Source organism: Halictus rubicundus, chromosome 16, assembly GCF_050948215.1.
Source record: "Halictus rubicundus isolate RS-2024b chromosome 16, iyHalRubi1_principal, whole genome shotgun sequence".
Taxonomy (NCBI): Eukaryota; Metazoa; Arthropoda; class Insecta; order Hymenoptera; family Halictidae; genus Halictus; species Halictus rubicundus.
In genome coordinates this window covers 1,039,321-1,061,779 of record NC_135164.1, presented here as the reverse complement: position 1 = coordinate 1,061,779, position 22,459 = coordinate 1,039,321, and the positions used below count along the sequence as shown (strand labels likewise).

At 34.8% G+C, this 22,459-nt stretch overlaps 2 protein-coding genes across 2 annotated transcripts in view; both read right to left on the bottom strand.

The window, feature by feature from the left end:
- Positions 1-22,459, bottom strand: part of LOC143361999 (uncharacterized) — a 533,154-nt gene that overhangs the window by 129,803 nt on the left and 380,892 nt on the right. The gene's annotated exons all lie outside the window — the stretch shown is intronic.
- Positions 1-22,459, bottom strand: part of LOC143362236 (uncharacterized) — a 90,403-nt gene that overhangs the window by 21,233 nt on the left and 46,711 nt on the right. The window contains exons 3-5 of the mRNA XM_076802225.1: positions 2,263-2,484; positions 1,581-1,756; positions 595-892 (exon numbers count right to left, since the gene is read on the bottom strand). Of these exons, the coding sequence (XP_076658340.1) occupies positions 595-892; positions 1,581-1,756; positions 2,263-2,484 (696 nt within the window). The remainder of the gene's footprint in view (positions 1-594; positions 893-1,580; positions 1,757-2,262; positions 2,485-22,459) is intronic.

Sequence of the window (22,459 nt, the reverse complement as noted above, 5' to 3'; positions counted from 1 at the left end):
GTGTTTACAGACTATCGCTGTACTTTTCTACGTTCGGAACATCATCAAAGAATAGTGCCCTGAGCACGACAAGACCCGAGCTTCAGATATATAAAGCGGATTCACTGTATCTTGTTCCTGTGCGAAAATGTTCTCCGCGGCTTTGCTAAAGAGTTAATAACGAGAAACACGGACCAATCAGATCGCGGCTACAGCGGCTGCCGCTGAACGTGGCGTTCGAATTGGCCGAATTGGAATCCGCCCGCTGCAGCCGCGTCCTGATTAGTCCATGTTTTTTCGGTAATAACATTGCAACAAAGCCGCGGAGAACATTTTCGCGAAGGGAAAAGTTACTTGAAATGACCTTGGGAATCACCCCTTTCTAGGAATTACAACATTTTTGGGACACCTTGTATAAATTCAGGACTCCAGTTGTTTTAACCTTGCCTCGTATTATCAGAACAAGAAGAAGTATGCATAGGTAGTGGAGTGAGTTGATGAGACTCTATTATATGAATAACTCAATTATATAATACGTATATGTAATATACTGTCGTGCCTCCCGGAGTTCTATTGCATGACAATTGTTATGCTCTGATTATAAAATAAACGTACTTGTGGTCCCATTGCGGGATTTTGTGGTCCCATCATCGGTGACTGCGGTCCAACTCGTGGCGGTCTCATTTCAGTGTTCACTTGAGGAAGATGTCGCAATTCAGGAGGAAGAACTCCAGGTGGGATATGGTTTAATCCACGTGGATCGCTTAAAGGCAACTGTTGCATGTCAGGAACTTGATACTGAGTGTGCACTTGATATTGATGATAACCTGGGTCCTGAGACTGAGGCCCAAGAGGCACTTGAACGGTTCCCAGAGGAATGATGATCGGGGTGAGCATCTCTTGGTCTTGATGTCTGAAAGTAAATGTGAATTTAAATGTCAAGAGACATTGGCACGTACTGTTCCTGCCTCACAAGAAGACCCTCGAGACGGCACAGGGGCAAAAGGAGCCCTAGCTCGCACCCAATGGTTCGGCTTTGACGTCACACACTTTAACCAATAATCCGGCTGGAACCGAAAATGTGGAATGACTCAATCGGACGAGATACAGCCGCATTCATGCCGAATTCCTGCCAGGAGACTTCTTGTGAGGCACGCAGAGTAGATACAGTGTCGCCAGATGGGGAGAGGGAGCATGAATCGAAGAGGAAAAATTACCCTCTCTCTGCCACTACCGGAGTATGCACGACAGAGACAAAGCGCGTCACGTGACCCGGCCGCGGCAGAAGCGTGGGGAATAGCGCGGTAGAAGGGGAAGTTAGAGTGGGGACGCAAGCCTTGATCTGGCGACACTGTGTAGATACAGAGTGGAGTGCAAAAGATTATAATAGATTTCTCACTTTTTATTGCAGACGATCAATTTTAGAACTCAAGTATGGTATAGTATATGTGAAATTAGGAGAGATTTAAGTCATTATTTTGATGATTTCGAGTTTGTTTAGAAAATAGATTTTGTAATTTTTCCCCCTTTCCACGTAAATAAGCGTGAAAATAAAATAATAAAATATTTTGAATTAAATTAGATACAATGTATGTACATACTCCTGCTGAGGATTTCCGGATTCACAAAGAATAGCGACACGTTCTCCGCTGAGCCTTTGGTAACGAGAGTCGGTGCTGTTGTTATCAATTTTGTTGTTGTCACCATCCATCACCTGGTCGGCTCTTCGTCTTTCTACCACGCATGATACTCTGCTGCGTGTCTCTTGGATTAGTGTCTGAAAAACCGAAATGAACACTATTTCATTTGTTATACGAAATTTTGACTTTATTCATTAATTTTTTCTCCTATACATACATATATCCTAACTATTAGTTTATTTATCAACATGATATAAAATCCCAATAAAAAGAACAAGAACTGCACTATGGGAAATCGATGTATGTATTATATGAATACTTGTTTAGGCAACAACAATGAGGGTTCTTAAGGGTGCATGATTTGTTCCTTTCTTCTTAAAAATTACGAAAGATTGTAACGTTTTACTTAATTCTTATGTCAATAATCCAAATGCAAATAATTTCGTTACTTGTGAATGTAAATACTAAAGAAGTTTTAGAAAGAAATTGGAAGTGGACACTCGGGTACCCGGTTATTGATATAAGTGTTAATAATAAGCAAAAAATCATTTAAAAAACCATGTATCAATGCTTGATCAAAGTTGAAAGCCATGAGTTCTTGTTTTGAATCACCTTGTACCTACAGCTATAAAGCTATACTTACGCCCGCAATATCGTCAAAATTAAACTGCAAGGGCAGTTTAATATGCATAGGAGGGAACTCGTCGTCATCGTAGTCATCATCGTCATCTTCGTGATCACTATTGTCGCTGTCTGATTTCGAATTGTTTTCATCTTCTTTCTGAAGTTTAATGTCTTTAGTGTCCTCCTTCGTCGGTGTACGTTCAACCAGAGTTTGTTGCGCTTCCTTTGTCTCACTTGTGTCCTGGAAAAATATAAAGAATACTTGATTCAATAACCCTGATTAATTTGTTCTTCAGATTCTTAATTTTAATTTAATCGTTCATCTCTTTAAATTATCTTGTTCTTTAAATTATTTTGACCTGAGGGTTCCGTTTCCGCTTATATTGTGAGAAGATGCATGTTTGTGTGCGGAAAATAAAGAGGTGATTGTTAGTGAGTGAAAAACGCTAGGTGGGAGAAGCAGGATGGTTGTGACGGAGGAGGAGCACAGAGGAGGCGAAGGAAATAAAGAGGCGAAAGGAGCAGCCGAGAAAAGAGGAGCAGAGAAGGATTGAAGCGAGGAGAAAGTGAGAAAAGGCAAAAGAGAAGGAGAAGAGAGCGCCATCGTGCGGGAAAGGAAGGAAGATTGAAGCAAGAACGGGAGGACAGGTAAAGAAGGTAGTCGAAGAGGAATACCGAACGAAAGGAACATAGAGGAAAAAAAGAATTGGCAAAATAAGGAAAGAGAAAGGATAGGAAAAATAAGGAAGATGGAAGTGCAGGGAAAAGAGAGAGAAGGAGGGAGAGGGAGAGGCCCAATAATTTTGGCCTGATGCGTTTTTTCCTATCACCAATAGCAACCAAGTTATTCAGGTGGCCGGTAGTTATTCAGGTAGTCCCCACGATTTTTCAGCCCCTTCGGATGGTCGGACAGAAAAGTGTTTTTTACCAAAGTTAATTAGTATTTAACCGACAAGAAATTGCAATCTTTTGTATTAAAAAAAATCGATTTTCAACAAAAAGTCAAGGTCGCTGTCATATCTTTAAATGAAACTGGGTATTTTTAACTTCATAATATTTTAGGTGACGTCGAAACGAATTCAACGACCTGCTACACGATGACTTTCAGATGACCTTGTAAGAAAATATCGCCATGAATCAATTGCCAGAATATTTGAAATATTTCGACGGTACGTAATAGCAACGCCTCGCACTTAGAGGTAAACAAATGAACGTAAACTGTTGACCGTTTGTGTCGCAAGATCTGTTAGTTCAATACATGAAATTGTGAGATACCTTATAACAATGAGCCGGTACGCTAATAGTGAAGAAACAAATATGTTAAAAATATTTCATGAGTACAGAGGAAATGCTCGACAGACTGCAATGTTAAATGCGGAACAATATCCGGATGTAAATCATCTATGTCCAAAAACATTTCGTAATGTTGAACGTTATCCACGTATCAATGGAAAATTTCAAGTCACCGTAGTCACCGTAAATCAGCAACAAATAATAATAACGCTGTAACAGTGTTAGCTTGTTTTGAAGTAAATCCACATAGTTCTACTCGTGCAATTACTGCAGAAACAGGCATAACAGATACGAGTGTGAGAAGAATTTTAAAAGATAACAAATATCATCCGTACAAATTTACGTTAGATTCAACGTCACCTACAATATTATTTAGTTAAAAATACCCAGTTCCATTTAAAGATATGACAGCGACCTTGATTTTTGAAGCAAAAAAGAAAGGGAAAATGGTAGGATGTTTTATAGTTTTGAAGGGAAATTTCAACAGCGAGAACAAAAAAATCTTATGGAAAGTGTTAAGGGAAAGAGGGGTAAGCGAAGGGTTGAAGGAAAGATTAAAAAAGTTGTATCGAGCGACGATGGCAAGGGTAAAAGTAGGAGGAGAAATGGGAGAAAAATTTTGGGTAGGGAGGGGAGTAAGAGCTCGAAGTTGTTTATTCTACTCATGGCAGATCTAGAAGAAAGAATGAGGAAGAGAGGGAAAAGTGGTGTGGAGATAAGAGGAAAAGAAACTACGTTGCAGTATGCACATGACCTGGTGTTATTGGCGAAGGAGGAGAATGGAATTAAGTTAATGTTGGAAGAATTTAGGGATTATATGAGAGAGAAAGCACTAGAGGTCAATAGGGATAAGACAAAGATGGTAAGGTTTCAGCGAAGAAAGCAAGAGAAAACAGTATGGAGGTGGGGAGAAGGAACAGTAGAAGAGGTGGAAGAAATTAAATATCTAGGATATATATTCAAGAGGGACGGAGGACAAGAGAGGCAGATAGAAGACAGAACAAGGAAAGCAGGAAGTGTTATGAGGAATGTGTGAGGTATAGGGGAATGATATTTCAAAAATAATTACAAAAGAAGAGAGTGGTTTTTTGATGCTCTGATATGGCCAGTGATAGGATATGGAGTGCAGGTATGGGAATGGGAGGAAAGAAAGAAAGTGGAAGCGATGCAAGAAAGATATATATAGTGAGGGAAGAAACGAAAAGAGAAAAATTGAGAGGAGGAAGAAAGGCTAAGAGGAGGATGGGGGAGTGAGTGGGCCAGTCGATGTCTAAAAGAGATAGAAGCCGGAGCAAAAGAAGGAAAGAAATTATCTAATTGGGAGGAAGGAAGAAATATATAGAAGATAGAGGCAATAGAAGAAAATTAGAAGAGGGGAATAAGGAAGAGAGAGGGGAGGAGTGGAAGAGGATAGAAAACAGAGAAAAAGGGATAGAGAAATTGGAGAAAGGCGGCAGAGTCAAAGTATAATACATGGTTTAAAGAGATAAGGGTGGAGAATACGATAGAGTACTTAAAGAAAGGGTTGAAAGAGAAAAAATTGATTAGAATAGCGCGGCAGATATTGGGGAATGAAATGAGGGGAGGGAGATATTGGGAGGGGGAAGATGAAAGATGGTGCAGAAGGTGTGGACTAGAAGAAGAGACTTGGGAACACATGCTAGAAAAGTGCAGGGAAGAAGAAGGAGTAGAAGAAGGGATTCAGGAGAAGGTGGAAGAAATATTGGCTGAACACGGAGGGGGAGAGGGGTGGATGGAAAAATTAGACAGACAAAGAAAGGAAGTGCAGGATAGAAAATAAGAAGGAGAGAGGGGGTATACGGCCAAGGGAAAGAGTGGAAAGATGAGAGAGAGAGAGAGAGAGAGAGAGAGAGAGAGAGAGAGAGAGAGAGAGAAGAAAGGAAAGAATTGTAAAGGGAACGGGTTCACCTTTGTAACCCGTAAGGGAACAAATAAATACACATACATACATACATACAAATAATTTTGATGTTCTAGATTTGCCAAGTTCTCAAATTACCTGGTTTTAAAATCCCTACAATAATTATAAAAGTTTATTTGTTGAAGTTTTACACAACTTTTTTTATTGTAATATGTGCACAGTACAGTGAAAAAGTAATGATTACCGAGATATTCATTAGTTAATCTTTCGTGGAAGTATGACGACAAAATTTTTTTAGTTTTATTTATTTGTTTGCGGATCTTTTACTAATGTATTTGTGACGTTTTTCTGGTTAAAACGATTCCAAACACGAATCACGTTTACTCGTTTAATTCACGATACAATATACAATACAATATAGATACAATACAATAGTTTCAATTCTATGTTTTACCACAAATACAGATCAATTTATAGTCATCCAAAAAATAGAAATCTACGACAGGCTGGCTATTTTTCAACACGAATACACAAAAAGTTTTGTAAATAAGTTGAAAGTAGGTAGGAAATAGCCGGATATTTACACAAGAGTTAAACTCGTACAGTAATTAAATGCATTTGGAGGTTCCATGCGTTCATGAAAGACATTAAACTTCGTCCACCGTCAGTCACTTTCTATTTCTCTATGAAAGTATATATTTTTGTATTTATTATATCTTTAATTATTACGCAAGTAATAAGTGAAATTATCGGCGTATGTTTGACATATATAATTTATGGACACGCACCGTACAAATTAAATTGAAATCGCAAGTATTAAAAATTTTGCATCCATTTCAATTCGATAATGAATTCGTTTACTTTAATTCGTTTCTTTAAAACAAATAAAAAAAAGAAATAAAATCATAAATCATCACAAAATAAATTTCATAAAATAATTTCTTAACCTTTTCAGGGGTGAATTTTTCAAAGTGAAAACAAAATTATTTAATGTTTTGTTCAATTATAATACTATCAATGTTTCTATACGACGTATTTTTTGTTTTGAGGCTCTTTTCTTCCATAGATTTTATTTTTTTTTTACTTAGAGTAGTTTTAATTGAAAGAACACTTAATGTACACATGTGTGTCAGTATCCTTGAAGATGTTAATGCAAATATTTGTATTCTTCAAAGAAGTATTACTTATGTTAATAAACTCTTAGGTTTATTTTAATCAATCTCTAGCCTTAACTTCACAGAAATTTTAAACTTTTTTAAATATAATCCTGTAGATTTTGACGAGTAAATGCGAAAAATCCAAGTTTAAATGTTAGGAATTCACTGGTTCAAAAGTTATACGCGTGTATAATTGAGCGATTTTAAGTGTTTCTGACAGGTAAGGGTGCCGTCATATTGATATGGTGATTAGTTTAATAGTGTCCGAAAGGAGTGCATTGAAAAGTATGTTTATGGAAAACGAACAAATAAGAATTTAAATGTAGACAATTGTCGCTAATTACGCAGTCATTAGACACGTCCACTTCGCATACATAAACAAGATTAAAATGAGAAACGGGTTAACAGCTTGAATCATCGGTGACACAAAAAGTGTATGGATAATATGGTAAAATGAAGTCCCGTTGGAAGATCGCGCGGTAAGAGCATCTAAAATCGCAGCAGTTAATCGGCCGACCCGTTGAGTCGCGTCGTTGCCAGCATTCGATTTCCATCGTTTCGGCGAGGTTATGGCGCGATAACATAAAAGAGAGTTCACTTTCACTCGCGACCCGATGTCGCGACTAGGAAAACGAGTTGCATCTTGCATCAACAGATGAATGCCGCGGCGATAGCTATTCAGCATTCGAGGCCTCGAGTAGAATACTTTTTGATCGTTTTTCTTAGATTTATCGTCGTTTTCTCTAGTGTATGCTAGGAAGTGATCGTCCGACAGATACGATTCAATTATCTCTCCGAGCCGCGATTATTGCCTGTCCTTTAATTACGCTTAATCGCCAATGATAATAACAATAACGATCAGCCAAGGAGATACGTTGCTGCGACATGCTCTAATTAACACGCCTGCTCGCGACGAACGGTCCCCCTCGGTCTCATAGATTCTCGAATGAAGTTTAGCTGTGGATTCCGTTAGCAAAACGAGTCTAATTTCATGGTTTTTGGAAACAAACTGCAGAGAAAAAGCTTGTAACTTGTTAGAGAGTTTTAATTTTTGTGCTATAGATATCAGTGTATTTTTAAGGGGTTATTCTGGTTTTTCGTTTTCACGAAATCGATTTTTCTTTCTTTTTTTTGCGTGTTGCAGAACATACGAAGAAAGGATTTATTTGAATTCGTAAAATTAACGCAGTTATATACGTTTGAAGGATGCGACTCACATTTCATATAATTCATATAAAGAGGATCGACAAAGTATTTGAACATAAAATATCCAATTCTCGAAAAATTGGCGATATTTAATCTGTCGTAATTTCGAAAAAAAGCAATCGTACAGCAATTAATTTGGGCTAATTTTAAAGCTTGAAGATTCTACTTTCGCACAGTGTTATTCATTTTTGTCTAAGATATTTTTACACGGTGTAGCGGATGAGAAAGTGAAGACCCATCTTTCCCCAATAATGCTATGCATTGAAATTTCTGTAAAAACATTGAAAAATTGTTTTCAATGTTAAAGATTAAAGCCTTCCCTTTACAACGACATTTTAACAATTGATGTACGATTTTTTTCACTGTTTTATGAAACAAAAGTGAGGAACAAGTTCGATCTCGTAAAGCTCTCATGGCGTACCTTATGTCACTGTGAAGTTGGCTGGACAACTTTCGTTTAAAGCTTAATCAAACGGCCGAAGAAAATCGCACACCAAGTTTTTCCCTGTCGTTTTAAAGGTGAGATTTCGATCTTCAAATCCACGAAAACAATTTTTCAATGTTTTTAGAGGCCCTTCGATTGGTAGCATTTTATAAGCAAAAAATGTCCTTACTTTTCTATCTGTCAGGTCGTGCAAGATTGTCTTAGGCCAGAGCTGTTGAGCGCCTGCCCGTATGGGCAGCGATTTCCTGGCCCTGGGCCCTGAGCATACACAGAACGGGCGCGGCGAACACGAAGCTACGCCCCTGTGGACAAGGCTACACGTATTTGTCTCAGCTATTTGACCAGCTACGGTTGTGCTACGGCCTATCCCCACTCCGCTAAGTCACTTGCCCGTAGCTTTGCCTATAGCTCTGCCAGTGTCTCCAGATGTGGGGAGGGAGCACAAATTGAGGGGAAAAAGTTACCCTCTCTATGCCAGTACCGGAGTATGCACGACAGAGACGAAACGCGTCACGTGACCGGGCCGCGTCGGAAGCGTGGGGAATATCGCGGTAGAAGGGGAAGTTAGAGTAGGGGCACAAGTCTTGTGTGTTGCAATTTAATTTAATTTAAAATCTTTATGCACAAACCTCCACAAATCTGGCGGGGCGCCCTTGCCCACTAATAAGCATATTGAGCATCTCTGTCTTAAAAACGAACGATAGCTAGTAAAAGTTGAAACTTTAAGCTTTAAAATGTGACTCTTATTGTCATACTATTGTTCTCAACGATTTTATGGCAGTTTAAATATCGACGATTTCTCCAGAATTCGAAATTTAGTGTTTAAATACTTTCTGGATTCACTGTAGCTGTACTTTAAACGCGTTCTTCTCTTTTTTCGAAACTGTTGCCACGATATTTCAAGTTCTAATTGATTACTTGACTTGCAGTTTTAAGAGGATCTACAGCGCATACCATATTAATCCGTCGTCTTTTCTTCCGCATTTTTTTAACGAGCCGAAGGCAAAAATATTATAAAAAATATTTTATTCAGTAATTTGAGTTAAAAACGTGAACATTTTTCAAATAATCAAGATTTTTAATGTATTTTGGTTTAGATCATAGCCATATTCGTACTGATTAAAATTCTTTTTCGTTTTTTGGTTTGCGATCAACCGAAGGAACGGAATCATGACAATATTCGACAGACGTTCTTCGAAACGTACTCTATAATCATGTTTATACTCATCCTTTTAAACCTATACGATACTAAAAAAAACCTACATTTGTTGTCGAGAAATAGTGTGTTTGTTAACACTAGCTTTACAGGACCCGGCAAAATGACGGGTTCTAATGTATTTAATTTACGATTGTTGAGATTATAAAGATGCCATAAACGATGCCATAGACTTTTCGACAAATTTATTTCTTTGGGTATACAATTATAAGAAGAATGCCTATGAATTTGGATAGACAGATTCTTGTTATTATTATAAAATAATGTAATTCAATGTATCTAAAGTGTACATTTGTCGCAGAGAAATATACGATTTTCAGATTTCAATCTACATCACTTCTAACTTTGGGATACACTCTCGCATCATTTCATTTCAAGTAATTTCGTTGTCCTTTTCATTAGTTGTCTGTGTTTCAATGAAAAATCGGTCGAAACCGAAGTAACGATTCACGGTTAACTAGCCGGCTAGATTATTGTTACACCGATTCGTAAATACGGAAGCAGTACGGAATACGTATTTGGTAAATGGTGATAGGAAGGAAGTTACAGGTAGCTGGGCACTTTCGAGAATCCAACAACTTGTGATCGGTCAGTAGGAAACCAATATCGTGCAAGAAACGTTCGTTGCATCAGGTTCTGCCGAGCACAAACGATTCCAACGTTTCCGTCTATCGAATGGCTGGTTCGCCGAGGAAACTTACTTCATACGAAGTGACAACTTTCTACTTGAATATCGGTGAACGTAAGGAAAGGTGAAATAGCTCGGCCTACCGGCCCAGCTCCTGGTTTTCGCAATTCTAAACTCGCCGTGAACCAACTCCAATCTTCTCGCGAACATAGAAAGCTAAGTGGAAGCGTTGATTAAGTGGGCAGGTAAAAAAAAACGTATTTTTTAGATTCTTCGAACCTTAAAAATGCTTTACCAAAATTTTATGCTTGAATTCATTGTAACGACTCAAGCTATGAAGATTCCAGGAGAACGATGCTTCGGAGTAGCGATGACAAACGATCACAAACGTGATTTTTCATGAAACGTACTATTTTCACCTGGCGTAGATAAAATCTCAATAACTACATGGTCGATTGCTCCGAAATTTTGACAGTGAACTTTTTTACGTTAAAGTTATCGTACCTGCTTAATTAAAAAATTATTAGAAAAAGAACAAAATTTCAGAATATGCAATTTACGCGTTCGCTATTTTGCCAATTTCCAAGACTAATTATTTATTTTGGTAGTATAATATATTTATTATAAAATTACATAGAATATTTTATTTGTATGACGAAAGAGCAGCTAAATCATTTAAAAAAAGAAAAAATTGTAACGTAAGCCGTACTTTGAAAACTTCGTGAAAATTGTTAAATTTTGCTGCGTTTGAGAGACTGCACCCTTACAAAGAAAAATTCAGCTTGATTCAATACTTACACGTACAGAAGCAACCAAGCAACAGAAAACATATTGAGTTGATTTTTAAATTTTATGAAATTTCTTTTGATTAGGTTTCTTATATTATTTTACCGATATTAAAAATCGTATTTTTATGGTGACAGATCGAATGTTCCAATTTATGAATATGATAAATCTTAACTTATCAGGTATTTTGTTTTTGCTAAATAAGTTGCTTTGAGTTTATTTAATTTTTCTGGTCGCCGAGTTATTACACTTCCACTTCTTTCTATCGCTTTCTTTGATTGAAAAAATGGATTCACTTAAATTCTATTACAGTCGATTACTGTTACAGTTGATTACTGTTAAATAAATGTCAAATAGTGGCATTGCGAAAAAATTAAATTATGAATGATTTTTAAATGTGTCTAATAGAATATCATAATTATGATGTTGTATTGCAATTATATTTAGGTTGTCGATAATGGCATTATTTTGTTAACAACCCATTTTATTGGCTAGATTCACATATTCATGTGTTAACATAACTATTGGTCATCGTATATATCTAATGTTATACAGGGTGTTCCACGTAACTATCATCGCTAAATTTCAGAAGTGTCCTCGCAGTTTAAAAAAATTTTTTCGATTAAAAATTAAACTGTAATATTTTTTAAATGCTCTTGATTAGTTTCAAGCATGATAAATACACCGACCATAGTTACATCATGCCAAGAACTACAAATAACGTATAAGAAATCAATGCAACTTGTGTTTCAGAAATATGTAACAATATTTTATATATTTCGTGTCACATGTGCATACATATTATTATTTTATGTTATACATATGTATCGTTTTACACTGTAGGTAATATTTTATATTCTGCTCGTTTTATTTTTTGAGTATCAGATTAACTGTATAATACAAATACTTGTATATAAAACAAATGAACTTTTATTTCAAATTTTTGATTTCGATGTGCAAAGTACGTAACAAGAAAACCATTAAGTCACATTATGTACATGCATATTGTAGCAAGTCCAACTTACGAAAGTTGAAATTTGGGATAATTACGTGAGATACATTATGCAATTTATACAACGTATACGTTACAAAATTCCTACCGACCATCAAATTTCAATGTTAAAAAAATACTTAAAACGATGTAGTCAAGAATTATTGGAATGTGACCGTTTCTTCTATTCGTAAAAGTTCATTTCGATTCTTTAAATCATTGTGAATTTCATCTGTATTAAAAATGATTTAATAAATTTTACATAAAAATAGCAATACAAATTAGTAATAATACAACCCCTTTACCAAATAATTTTTGATATTTTCAAATTTCGTTTAACTATTATTATTATATTATTATAACTGTACCTAGTATATTTACGAGAAACAAAAATATTCTGCTTCAATGGTGAGAAGCTGGAGTTAAGCAGAAATTTGTTTCTAGCTTAAATACTCTCATCTACTGAAATATTAATATACTTTACTTAATATACGCATTTGTTTATTATTTGCAAACAATCAAATTGCATTCTACTGTCAAAAATGATCTCTATCGCTTTCTGTGCGTTCACTCCATCTTAAAAATAATGAATGAACCTACAGTTTGGAGGATAATTGTGGGAGCCACGAATTAATTTGCACAACGAATAATTTCAATTCTAAAATAATACAGCAGTATTTTTAAATGTTTTGGATACTTTTATTGGTTTTGTGATTACAATTCGATAGCGAAAGATAATATTCAGGTACGTCCAACAATAAAATAAGGAGAAACCACCGACTTTGATTCCAATAGATAAAGACAGTACCGTAGCAGACCGAGCACTTTCCACTTGGGAAATTGGATGTAGAAACGGTTTTGTGGTGCTGAAACGACAACCTGTGTAATCGTCAAGCTAGAATGAGACGAAACAAGTGAAACTTCTTAACCCTCAAAAGTGCAGGTAGCTGCAATTACTGTCATTTCTATTGCTGCGGTATTCCTTACTTTTTTATTAAAAAGAGTAAGAAAAAACATACGTTGGAAATTCTTGCAAGCTTCCATTGAAGCATAAGGTACGAGCAAATAATGGAACCTCATTGTTACATGGCACACGTCAATTTTATAATGTCGACGACACGTATAATGGTCCACGAGAATGAAATTTTACTGTACAACTTTTCAAAGACATCTTTATGATATATTATTACAATCGATTAAAGTTATTAATCAACAATATTTTATAGCTTAATTTTTAAAATTCAACTTATTAAAAATTATTATAAAATTTTAATAATATTTCATTCATTTTAAAATTCTATTGAAGTCCGTCTATAAAATGTTAAACTTGCATGGAGGTCCACGTTCTTTATTTTTTATTTCTATGCGATTAGTTTACGGTTTCGATTGTCAAAATCAAAATATTTTATTCTTGAAATTATATATCCTATTTAAAATACTATTTTTTTCTTTTTTGAGTCGAATTACATCTAAATGTTGCCCACCTCTGATAGATTTGCAGTCTCTGGCAGGGTACTTTCGATGTGAATGAGCAAAGAACAGAAAGGATTTCACGAGGGAAATGAAACCGACGGGCTTCGCGTGGCATGCAGTACGAACGAAGAAATCGGTATTGCAATTTGCCGCGGAGACGATCACTCGCTCCTGCAGGCTTTCTTTAGAAATCTTGCCACCCCCTTCTGGGAGCTACCTATCAATTAGAGGACCATTATGACAGGTAACCATCGTGTTTAGGCAACGTGCACAATGTCAGCCTCCTATTATAGTATACGACGCGTCCCTGATGATGTAGATTTGCACTCGCGTGCCTTCATCACTCGAAAGATGGAAATCGGTGGCACACTTTTGTTTTGCTCCGACACTGCCGCACTTTTAATTCGGCTAACTGGTTTCTACATATTTCCTCGTTTTGTCCGTTTCGATACGAAAGTGGCGCTTTCAATAACATATACACTTCGTCAAATAATAGTAACTATCGTGGACTAGCCTCTGTGCAGGGTTATTCTAGTAAATCAATTAAGTTCTCTCTCTCTCTCTCTCTCTCTCTCTCACTCTCTCTCTCTCTCTCTCTTGAGTGGAAATGGCACGAAAATCAATGTTATTTAATCAATTGTAGCTTTCTCTTGATCGACTTTTTCCCGTTCCTCGAACACTTCTCTAGATCTTGAAACAGTGGACATTTATGAAACTCCATTTTTCTATTCTATTAAAGTCTTCGTCAGATTGTAAGTAGAATAGAAAATTTAGCAATAGATATAGCGGGTGTTTGCAACTTTCAAGTTTAAAAATGAGAAACTTGTCATTTTTAAAAAGCATTCTAGTGAACCCGAAATGTGAACATTTTATGAAACTATATATTGACGTTAGTTTTGTTATGTTCTCCATGATAGAAAATGAAATACATTTCTAAACGCTCACAGGCAATTGTATCAAACTCTTTATAGTAAACTTCTGACGACTATGGTAATTACTAAATGCACAAATTATTCAATTAAACTTTCAAGTAGCACAATAAACTTAGTATCGTTTAATTAATTTCATTGTACAACTTGGTGTCACCTAATCAATTTCAAGTATAAAAAGCAGTTGTTTAGAGCATTTATTAAATTTTAGCTAACTTCCACATAAGAAAATTTATTAATAAACTGCGGATTTTTATGAACAAATTTATAGAGGAAGATAAATCTTATTAGGTATTTTATTACACTTCTTTAGGTACTTTTCCAAATCGAGTTTCAAACGATCAAAAGCATTGTAACTTTTAATTTTAGTAAGTTTCAAACAATCCCAGTTATTAATAAATGCATAAATTTCGCAATCTAACTTTTAACTTGGTCAATAATTGTTGCAATTTAAATGGTTTTATTTGGTATCGTCATTGAGTAATTTGAATTTTCACCTATAAAGCTAGCAATAACTGTGTGTCATATTTTGATGATACTAATTTAATCGCGAATCTTTATGCGAGTTCCTATTTTTATAGATTATTTCGCAAAGATCGGATTAATGAAACTGTTTGTTTTGATAACTAGAAAATTCTTCTTCACAAAAATAATATGAAGGTATTTTGGAAGTTTATCATTTATGTCTACAAAAATTTTAAATTTCAATATTTTGTTATAAATCATGGATTACATTAAAATTTTAATTAGTTTATAACTTTCGTCTTTAATTTTAGTTTCATACTACTGTCATAACAAATTTCTCAAAATGACCTACTTTTGGCATGACTTAATGCAAGGATGCTTTTAATACGACTAGTTTATGGTGAATATACAATATGCATAATCAAATTTAACAATACAGATCGTTTAGTAACAGTAATTTATATTCGCTAAAAGTAGACTCATTAAAATTTGAAAGTGTCCACAAATTTTTGTGGAATAGGGTACATATCGCTCCTATGAAAGTATATTTAATATAAAAAAAAACAATTGAAAACTTTATGAATCTCACATTGGGCTTTAGTATACAAAACGAAAATATTATATATAAAGATTTCAAACCTTGCGTCATACAGAAAGCAGAAATTGAAATAATAATAATAATACTTTTTACAATGAAGTCTTTGAAATTTAGGTAATACATATCTATTATTAAATCATTAACAAAGTCAAATATTCATTCTTGTGAAAGTCATGTATGCCACAAGGTCTTGGCATACGAAATGAATACACTTGCAACGATAAATACTTTACAAACTATGTAACATTTATTATAATACTCGAGTAGAGATCTAGGTTACTGTTCACTGTTCACATGAGAACCAATTGTTCTCGAGTCGCATCAATGCTTAATTTTGGATTTACAATACTTATGAATTCTTCTTATTTTACACGATGATTATCTCCGACCCAATTTGAACCATACTCGGCCAGATGTGTGCGAGGAGAGTAACGAATATTCGTGAACATTGTTCAACCGTTTCTCGGTTCTAATGATTCCGAGCATTATGGAAACCAGGCGTCCCAGATTCCGTAACAATTCGAAACGCAGAAGCCCGCGATTGAAGATCCAGCGACGTTCAGGAAAAGTGAAATTTAGAATATCCCGTGAGAACGCGGGAATTTTCTAATCCACACGAGAGCGTATCGCACGGATGAGCTGTCGGAAGAGTGAAAATGATCCGTGATAATTGATAAGGAGCAATCTCTGTCGTCAAGGTGATGCAGCATGTGAACAACCACTCGACGAACCACCGAGCAACAATACAGTTAGCCTCTCGAGAGAAAATCTTTTCAGAGAACGTTCACCTTGCTGTCGGCCCGTGCAACGGGCAACCCACTTTCCGTTGCGTTGCTTACACCTTTCCAACGAGAGTCGCAAAAATGCGCGCCAGCATCTTCAGAGAGCTTTCATATCGTAGAGATGGGATCAAAGTGTATTACCACTACGTTCGAACCTGACTAGATAACCTCAAACACTTAACAAGTACAGTTTCTACTCGATAATTGTCGAAAACACGGGTACAGCCAAGGATAATTATCGGCTGGAAGAGACTATTCATTGATACACTGCCGAATGTAAAAAAGGACAGCGAAGCTCGTGGGCCTTGGTCGCTGAGAAGTGTAAACATAATAAGGTTCGGTTATATCCGTGTGAGACCACTTCTTAGTTTCATTTTGCACGAAAGGAATAGCACTCTCCGATAGCACTCTCAATAGCGTATACACTGACGAATTTGTCTCTCGCGAGTAACTTGCGACAGTTTTACTCCATTTACACTAATTTCATCGGAATTATATCATATTAGGTATCATTTTCATTAGAAATATGCCACGAATATGTTGGTGAAAGTCCCATAAAAAAATAATGAAAAATACAGATGTTTCATTATTGGATTAGTAGTGGTCTCCTAGTTTCACACCGATCCGTGATCTGTGATCCGATCCGTTTATACTCCTCAGCGACCGAGTTCCCTTGAGCTTCTTGACCCCTCACGGGGTATAACACGCGGTAGTGGGCATAGTTCTGGGACAATTATAGGCTAGATATTTGGAACATTTATCGAGTAGAGACTGTACTGTGAGTACTGCGAGAATTAAGAGTATGCTGAATTTGCTAATCGTTCGTGAAATATAAAAGGAATGAAAATGTAACACATAAATACCATAACTCTTAGTATTTTCGTTCTTGTTTTATTATTAGATACTAGAATAAGTTTCTGTGGTTTACTAACAGATGTCTGAGCTAAGAATATTGCAATCTGAGATGGTGTAGTATGTGTGTACGCGATAGTGCTACAAACAAGCTATTAGAATATGACATCTGAGTCGAGCGTAAACAGCAAGTGTTTCCATTACATTGAAAATGTCGAATCTCTTCATATGAACCGGATTTCTTCTATCGCGGAGTCTACTTGTTGCGTAAAAAGTGGGAAGAAGTTATAGCTAACGATGTGAAATACTTTAAATAAAATACTCTCTATTTTTCTATTCAAACAAAGGACTTTTAGTTGCTAAAAGAATGGCAGAAACTTATTCGAGTACCTAGTAAATAAATTTATCCAAACTTCTTAAGTATTATCAAATATGTGATGGTACTTTCAAATATCTAGTAATCGAACCCGGAACAAGTATGTACATTCGAATTTTTTTACAAGTAGAGTACATGTATATAATGCAGAACATTACAATATCTCAGCGAAGACGTAACGAACATTAAATGCTATCATAATTTACATTCTGCACAAAAAAGTGTTCATGCAACAATATTGCATTTATTCGTTGTGCAAAATGTTCTTAAAATTGTTTTTACATTTATTTTGTGACATATTTTCCACCTCTATATTTATCTTACTTTTTTTTTGTTTCCAGGCATGAGACGGGGATTTAATATTTGGTTAATTCCGTTTGTAACTTTACGTTACGATTTATTAATATTCTTGTTCATTATTTACGTAAATAAATAAAAAAGATATTCATCAGAAAGAATTTGAACACTGGTCTATAGTACAAAAAGCCTGGTAAGTTGCGAAAACTTTCATCATAAATATCATAAAAACTATTGAGTATCTGCCTCTATAATGGCACACAGTCAGTCTTATAATTAATGACACACACTTTTAAGTCAGTAAAACTTTTTTATACGTGGACGAAACGTTTTCAGTTTTTCTACCAAGCTAGATAGATTAGTTTACTGGATGACATGGAATGAAAATTTTAGGAAAATTGCGTTTAGTTTGAATTACGGAAAGAAATAGTAAAAATTGATTTTCACAACTTTTTTATATGGACTTGTAACGAAAATTTAAAAGATGTGTCTTGTAGACCCATACAAGTTATACACATCTTGAAAACTTCATCGAAATTGGTCAATTGGTTTACAAGTTATAAACGACTAAAAAACTGTAATTTTCACAATTTTTAATCGTTTATAGCTCATAAATCGATTAATCAATTTCGATGAAAATCAGGATGTATGTAGATAACTTATGTGGACGTAGAAAACGCATTTTCGAAAGTTTCGTTACAAGCTTGAACCAAAAAGTTGCAAAAAATATTTTTTTCATAATTCAGAATATACGCAATTTTTCCAAAATTTTCGTATTCATTAACAGGAAAACGAGATCTATGACTGTGCAAAATTTCAACGAAATCGGTGATCCGAAGGCCTTGCAATCTCTTTGTTAGAAAAAATTATGTACAAGTAATGCGGATTACAATTATTTGTTCAAATTACACCCTAAACAATTAATTAATTTATCCATATCTAGAGGTATTTGCTAACAATATTTGGATCATATCTGTTCCTCATTTTCTGATAAGATTTTATATTTTCAAAAATATTTTTCCTGGAGGAACCCATATTCTTCCAGAAAATATATTCTTTGTAAAGATGTTAACGTATGTCGAATAATCATTAGTTTAGATGATATTTTAATTTTAACGTATAGAGTACAAACTGCCCACAAAAAGGATAAAATGGAACGTTTAATAAAATTTAATATTGCTCCATTTTATTTTTAATTCACTAAAGCCCACTGTACAACACCAAATTTGACCTGCAGTAACTGTTGGGCGATTCTTATAGACTTTATCTTTCTAAAACCAAATCCAAAAGCAATTGGTTTTTGTAAAATTACATGATTTTGACAAAAAATGAGGTGTTACGAGAAAACTAAACATGCGAGAAAATTCAGGTTTCAGTCAAAAAAACAGAGGGGACTCCCCTCTACATATCATAAAGCTTTAAACTTTTTTGCTAGTTGACCAATGAAAAATTGATCCGGACAGATTGTTTTAAAATAAAACGGTAGAGAATGAAGCAAACCAAATAATGAAGAAAAGTAAAATTCGAGTGCTTTCCTTGTACAAATACTACTGTGAATTGGGGCACAACGTAGATAAGACATCATGAAAACATTTTCCTTAAAAGGAGGGTAAACAACGTTTTTTAATGGATAAAACGTATTAGTCGTTATAGAACGTGTATTGATTAATGAACGCTATACTTAATATAAATTTCTAGGAAGCTGAAACTTTCGTCCCAAAAATTTGGCATTTCGTGTACGATTATTTAGTAATGAAAATTAAGATAATGAGGGTTGCAAATTACTTACAAGACTTGAAAAAGTAAATAATAAAAATATAGACAGTGAAAGCTTTGTTAAAGAAAATTGAACATTTCATACACATCAAATTTTTAATAATGGTCAAATTAAATTTAACACTAGAACTAGTAAACGAGTTAACATTACCTATTTCAAATTTCTAGCCGTATAATGATTAAAGATATAAGTATGGGTGTCTGTAAATGTACTCAGCATATTGTATCCATTTAAATACAATATACATACTACTTTAAAAGTCAATTAAAACCAGTCGCTTCTAGGATTAAGAAGATAATAAAACTATAGATACTGACAGGTTTACTCCAAGATTCGACATTTCATGTATAGTATTGTGCAATAGTCGTAGACCACTCATACTATATTAGAAATTTACATTTTTGCCGGTTAGAAAGCATACACACAGTTATGTTGAACGTATACATTTTATTATACTAATATAATTATAATATGTACTGTTAAAAATTATATAATGTTACAACATTATATGTATAACGTTATAATGCTATAAATTTGGTAAAATTTTTAATATTTTTCATACGCATCTTTTGCCTTACTTGTGCGTCGACTGTTATCGAATTTAATTTATAATTTAATTTTTAATACTCGAAGCGTTCAGTGACATACGCTTTCTAGCCATTCATTTGGTAAAACGAGGAAGTTTGTGTGTGTGTTGTACGTCCTTTCCACTATAAATATAAATAACAACAACATGACGAAATACCTAAACTCTGCAAGACAGTGGAACGTACTAGAATCTGCGAAACGAATTTCACCAGTTTGCGGATACGCAAACAGTCGATAATTTTCTTTCGTTCGTTACGCAAAAATTAGTTCCGACTGAACGACTCGCGCACAGCGGAACGTTTCATAATGCGTTCCCTCAACGAAACAGGAAAAACGAACATAATGTTGGATCGGCTGGTTAGAAATTCTTTCATCGTGCATAGATAGAGAATATTTATTCATTTATAGTACTCGAATATTTATTCATGTATAGTATTCGTAAAGTGTATAGCTGGATAAGGAGGTCAAAAGTATCCTTAAATATTTTTACTTTTAAAATTCGGTTTCGTGGATCAAAATTCTGATAAAATTCATCAAAAATTCATTTGGTTTAGAGGCACTTTTGTCTTCCTTATCCGGCTTACCCTTTCTTTTCAATCCAGATTTTGCAGTACGACTAGAAATTTGAGAAATTTGATTATTTTTCATTTGGTTCTTAAACATTGGTCCCATATCCGGTTCATGTAATTTTTTTATTTCGTCTCAAAAGCATGCATACAATTTTTACGGTTAAAGCACACAAAACTTTTAAAGTTGAAAGTTTGATTTTCTTAAAATTAATATACTTTCTTCTGTTAAAGCACAAAATACTGTTAACACTATAACAGATAATTTTGTTCAGAGTTGTTAAAATTTTAAATATATTTTTGTGGGAAATTATTAAATAAATGTATTCGTTCGTGCACGCATTAAAATTAAAATCCTACAACTTCATAATAAACACATGAACGCCACTTTCTTTTGGTATCGTTATAGTTTGTGCCCCCCCCCCCCGAATTTCTTAGAAACTGAGAATGATGAAGAAAATTCTACAAGAATCAATTTTTGGTTATCAGTTATCACCAAACTGCGGATCTTTATACAAAATAAAAATGTTCTGCATCAATTGCAAGAAATGGGGAGCCAGATGCATATTTCATTTTTTTCTTTAATCTTTTTAACACGTTGAAGATAGTATATCGTTATTCTGGAATTGTTAAAATTTTTCTCCTGCTTTAAATTGCACCAACCTAGTTTTGTTATAAATGTATAAAATCCGCAGTGTAGTTATCACAATGCAAAAAGGAAAGCTAAAAGTTGAAAGGTGTGTTTGGTGTTGTTTTAATATACCAGATTATTGAAATATTAACAGGACAGTTAATGTTTTGTTATCGGAACACGAAAAAAAAACTCAAAATTTACTGAATACTGAAAGTGATGTTACAATATGGTGTATAATGGTATAATATTACTACAATATTAACAAAATTGTTACGAACCAGGGCTGCAAGCAGCGCGAGAGGCCGGTGGAAGCGTTATTAGTTATTACCCTTGGAATATGGTTTGAATTTGTTAGTTTGGTACGCGGACGAGCCTGATGCGAAATTAAGGAGCCCCTAGGACAATGCTGGGCATGGTTGGGGCTCCTCAAACGCTTGCGTATACCCACCAACCACTCTTTCATGCATTTGGGTTACGCAGGGTCACATTCCCATTTGTTGTTGTTGCCAACGAATTCTAGCTCGGTTTTTATATGCAGAGTTAAGCCGAAGTTATCTAGGGCGTTTCCTTCTAGCAACGAGCTCAAAAGATTCTTGAGAGAAAGTCGAACGGAAAAATATTCTCGGTAAGAAAATAGGCAATGTTAATATTGTTTGAACGATTATTCAGAAGAAATCAGGTTTTCTATGTGCATGTTATTTTACTCTCGTTTATCTGTGTCATACATTTCAAGAAGGACGAACTTCTTTTACGGTTTACATCGCCTTGACATTAATCGGTGTTTCGCGATCTCGCAATGCTAGAGAAGAATTGATGTCTCCATGATGGAAGAGACCCACTACACAGCTATTTCATTTCATTTTCCCGCCAGCTTCCAAGCTGTCAGCTTCGTGAATATGTTTACTGCTTATTTTTCTTCATCCGCTGTTTCTGTTCGACCTATGTATTACGTATCTTAATAAATTTTTCAATAACTGTGTCATTTTAAATAGAAGATCAACAATATTATTTTGAATACTATATTTCCAAAAGAAATTATTAGAGTATGTCGTTGAGGATGATATCTTGGTTCATGGTTGAAGCTGTTATTGCTACTGAAAATTTACGACTTTCGTACATGTGCATCGTCGATTTTTAAAAACTAATAAATAACAGTTGGTAATGTAATTTATCAAGAATTCAAACGTCTGAGGCGCAAAAGATTTATTTATTTCAATGATAATAAACAAATGGTAGCAAACAAAAACAGAAAACAATATGCTTTGTATTTCAAAT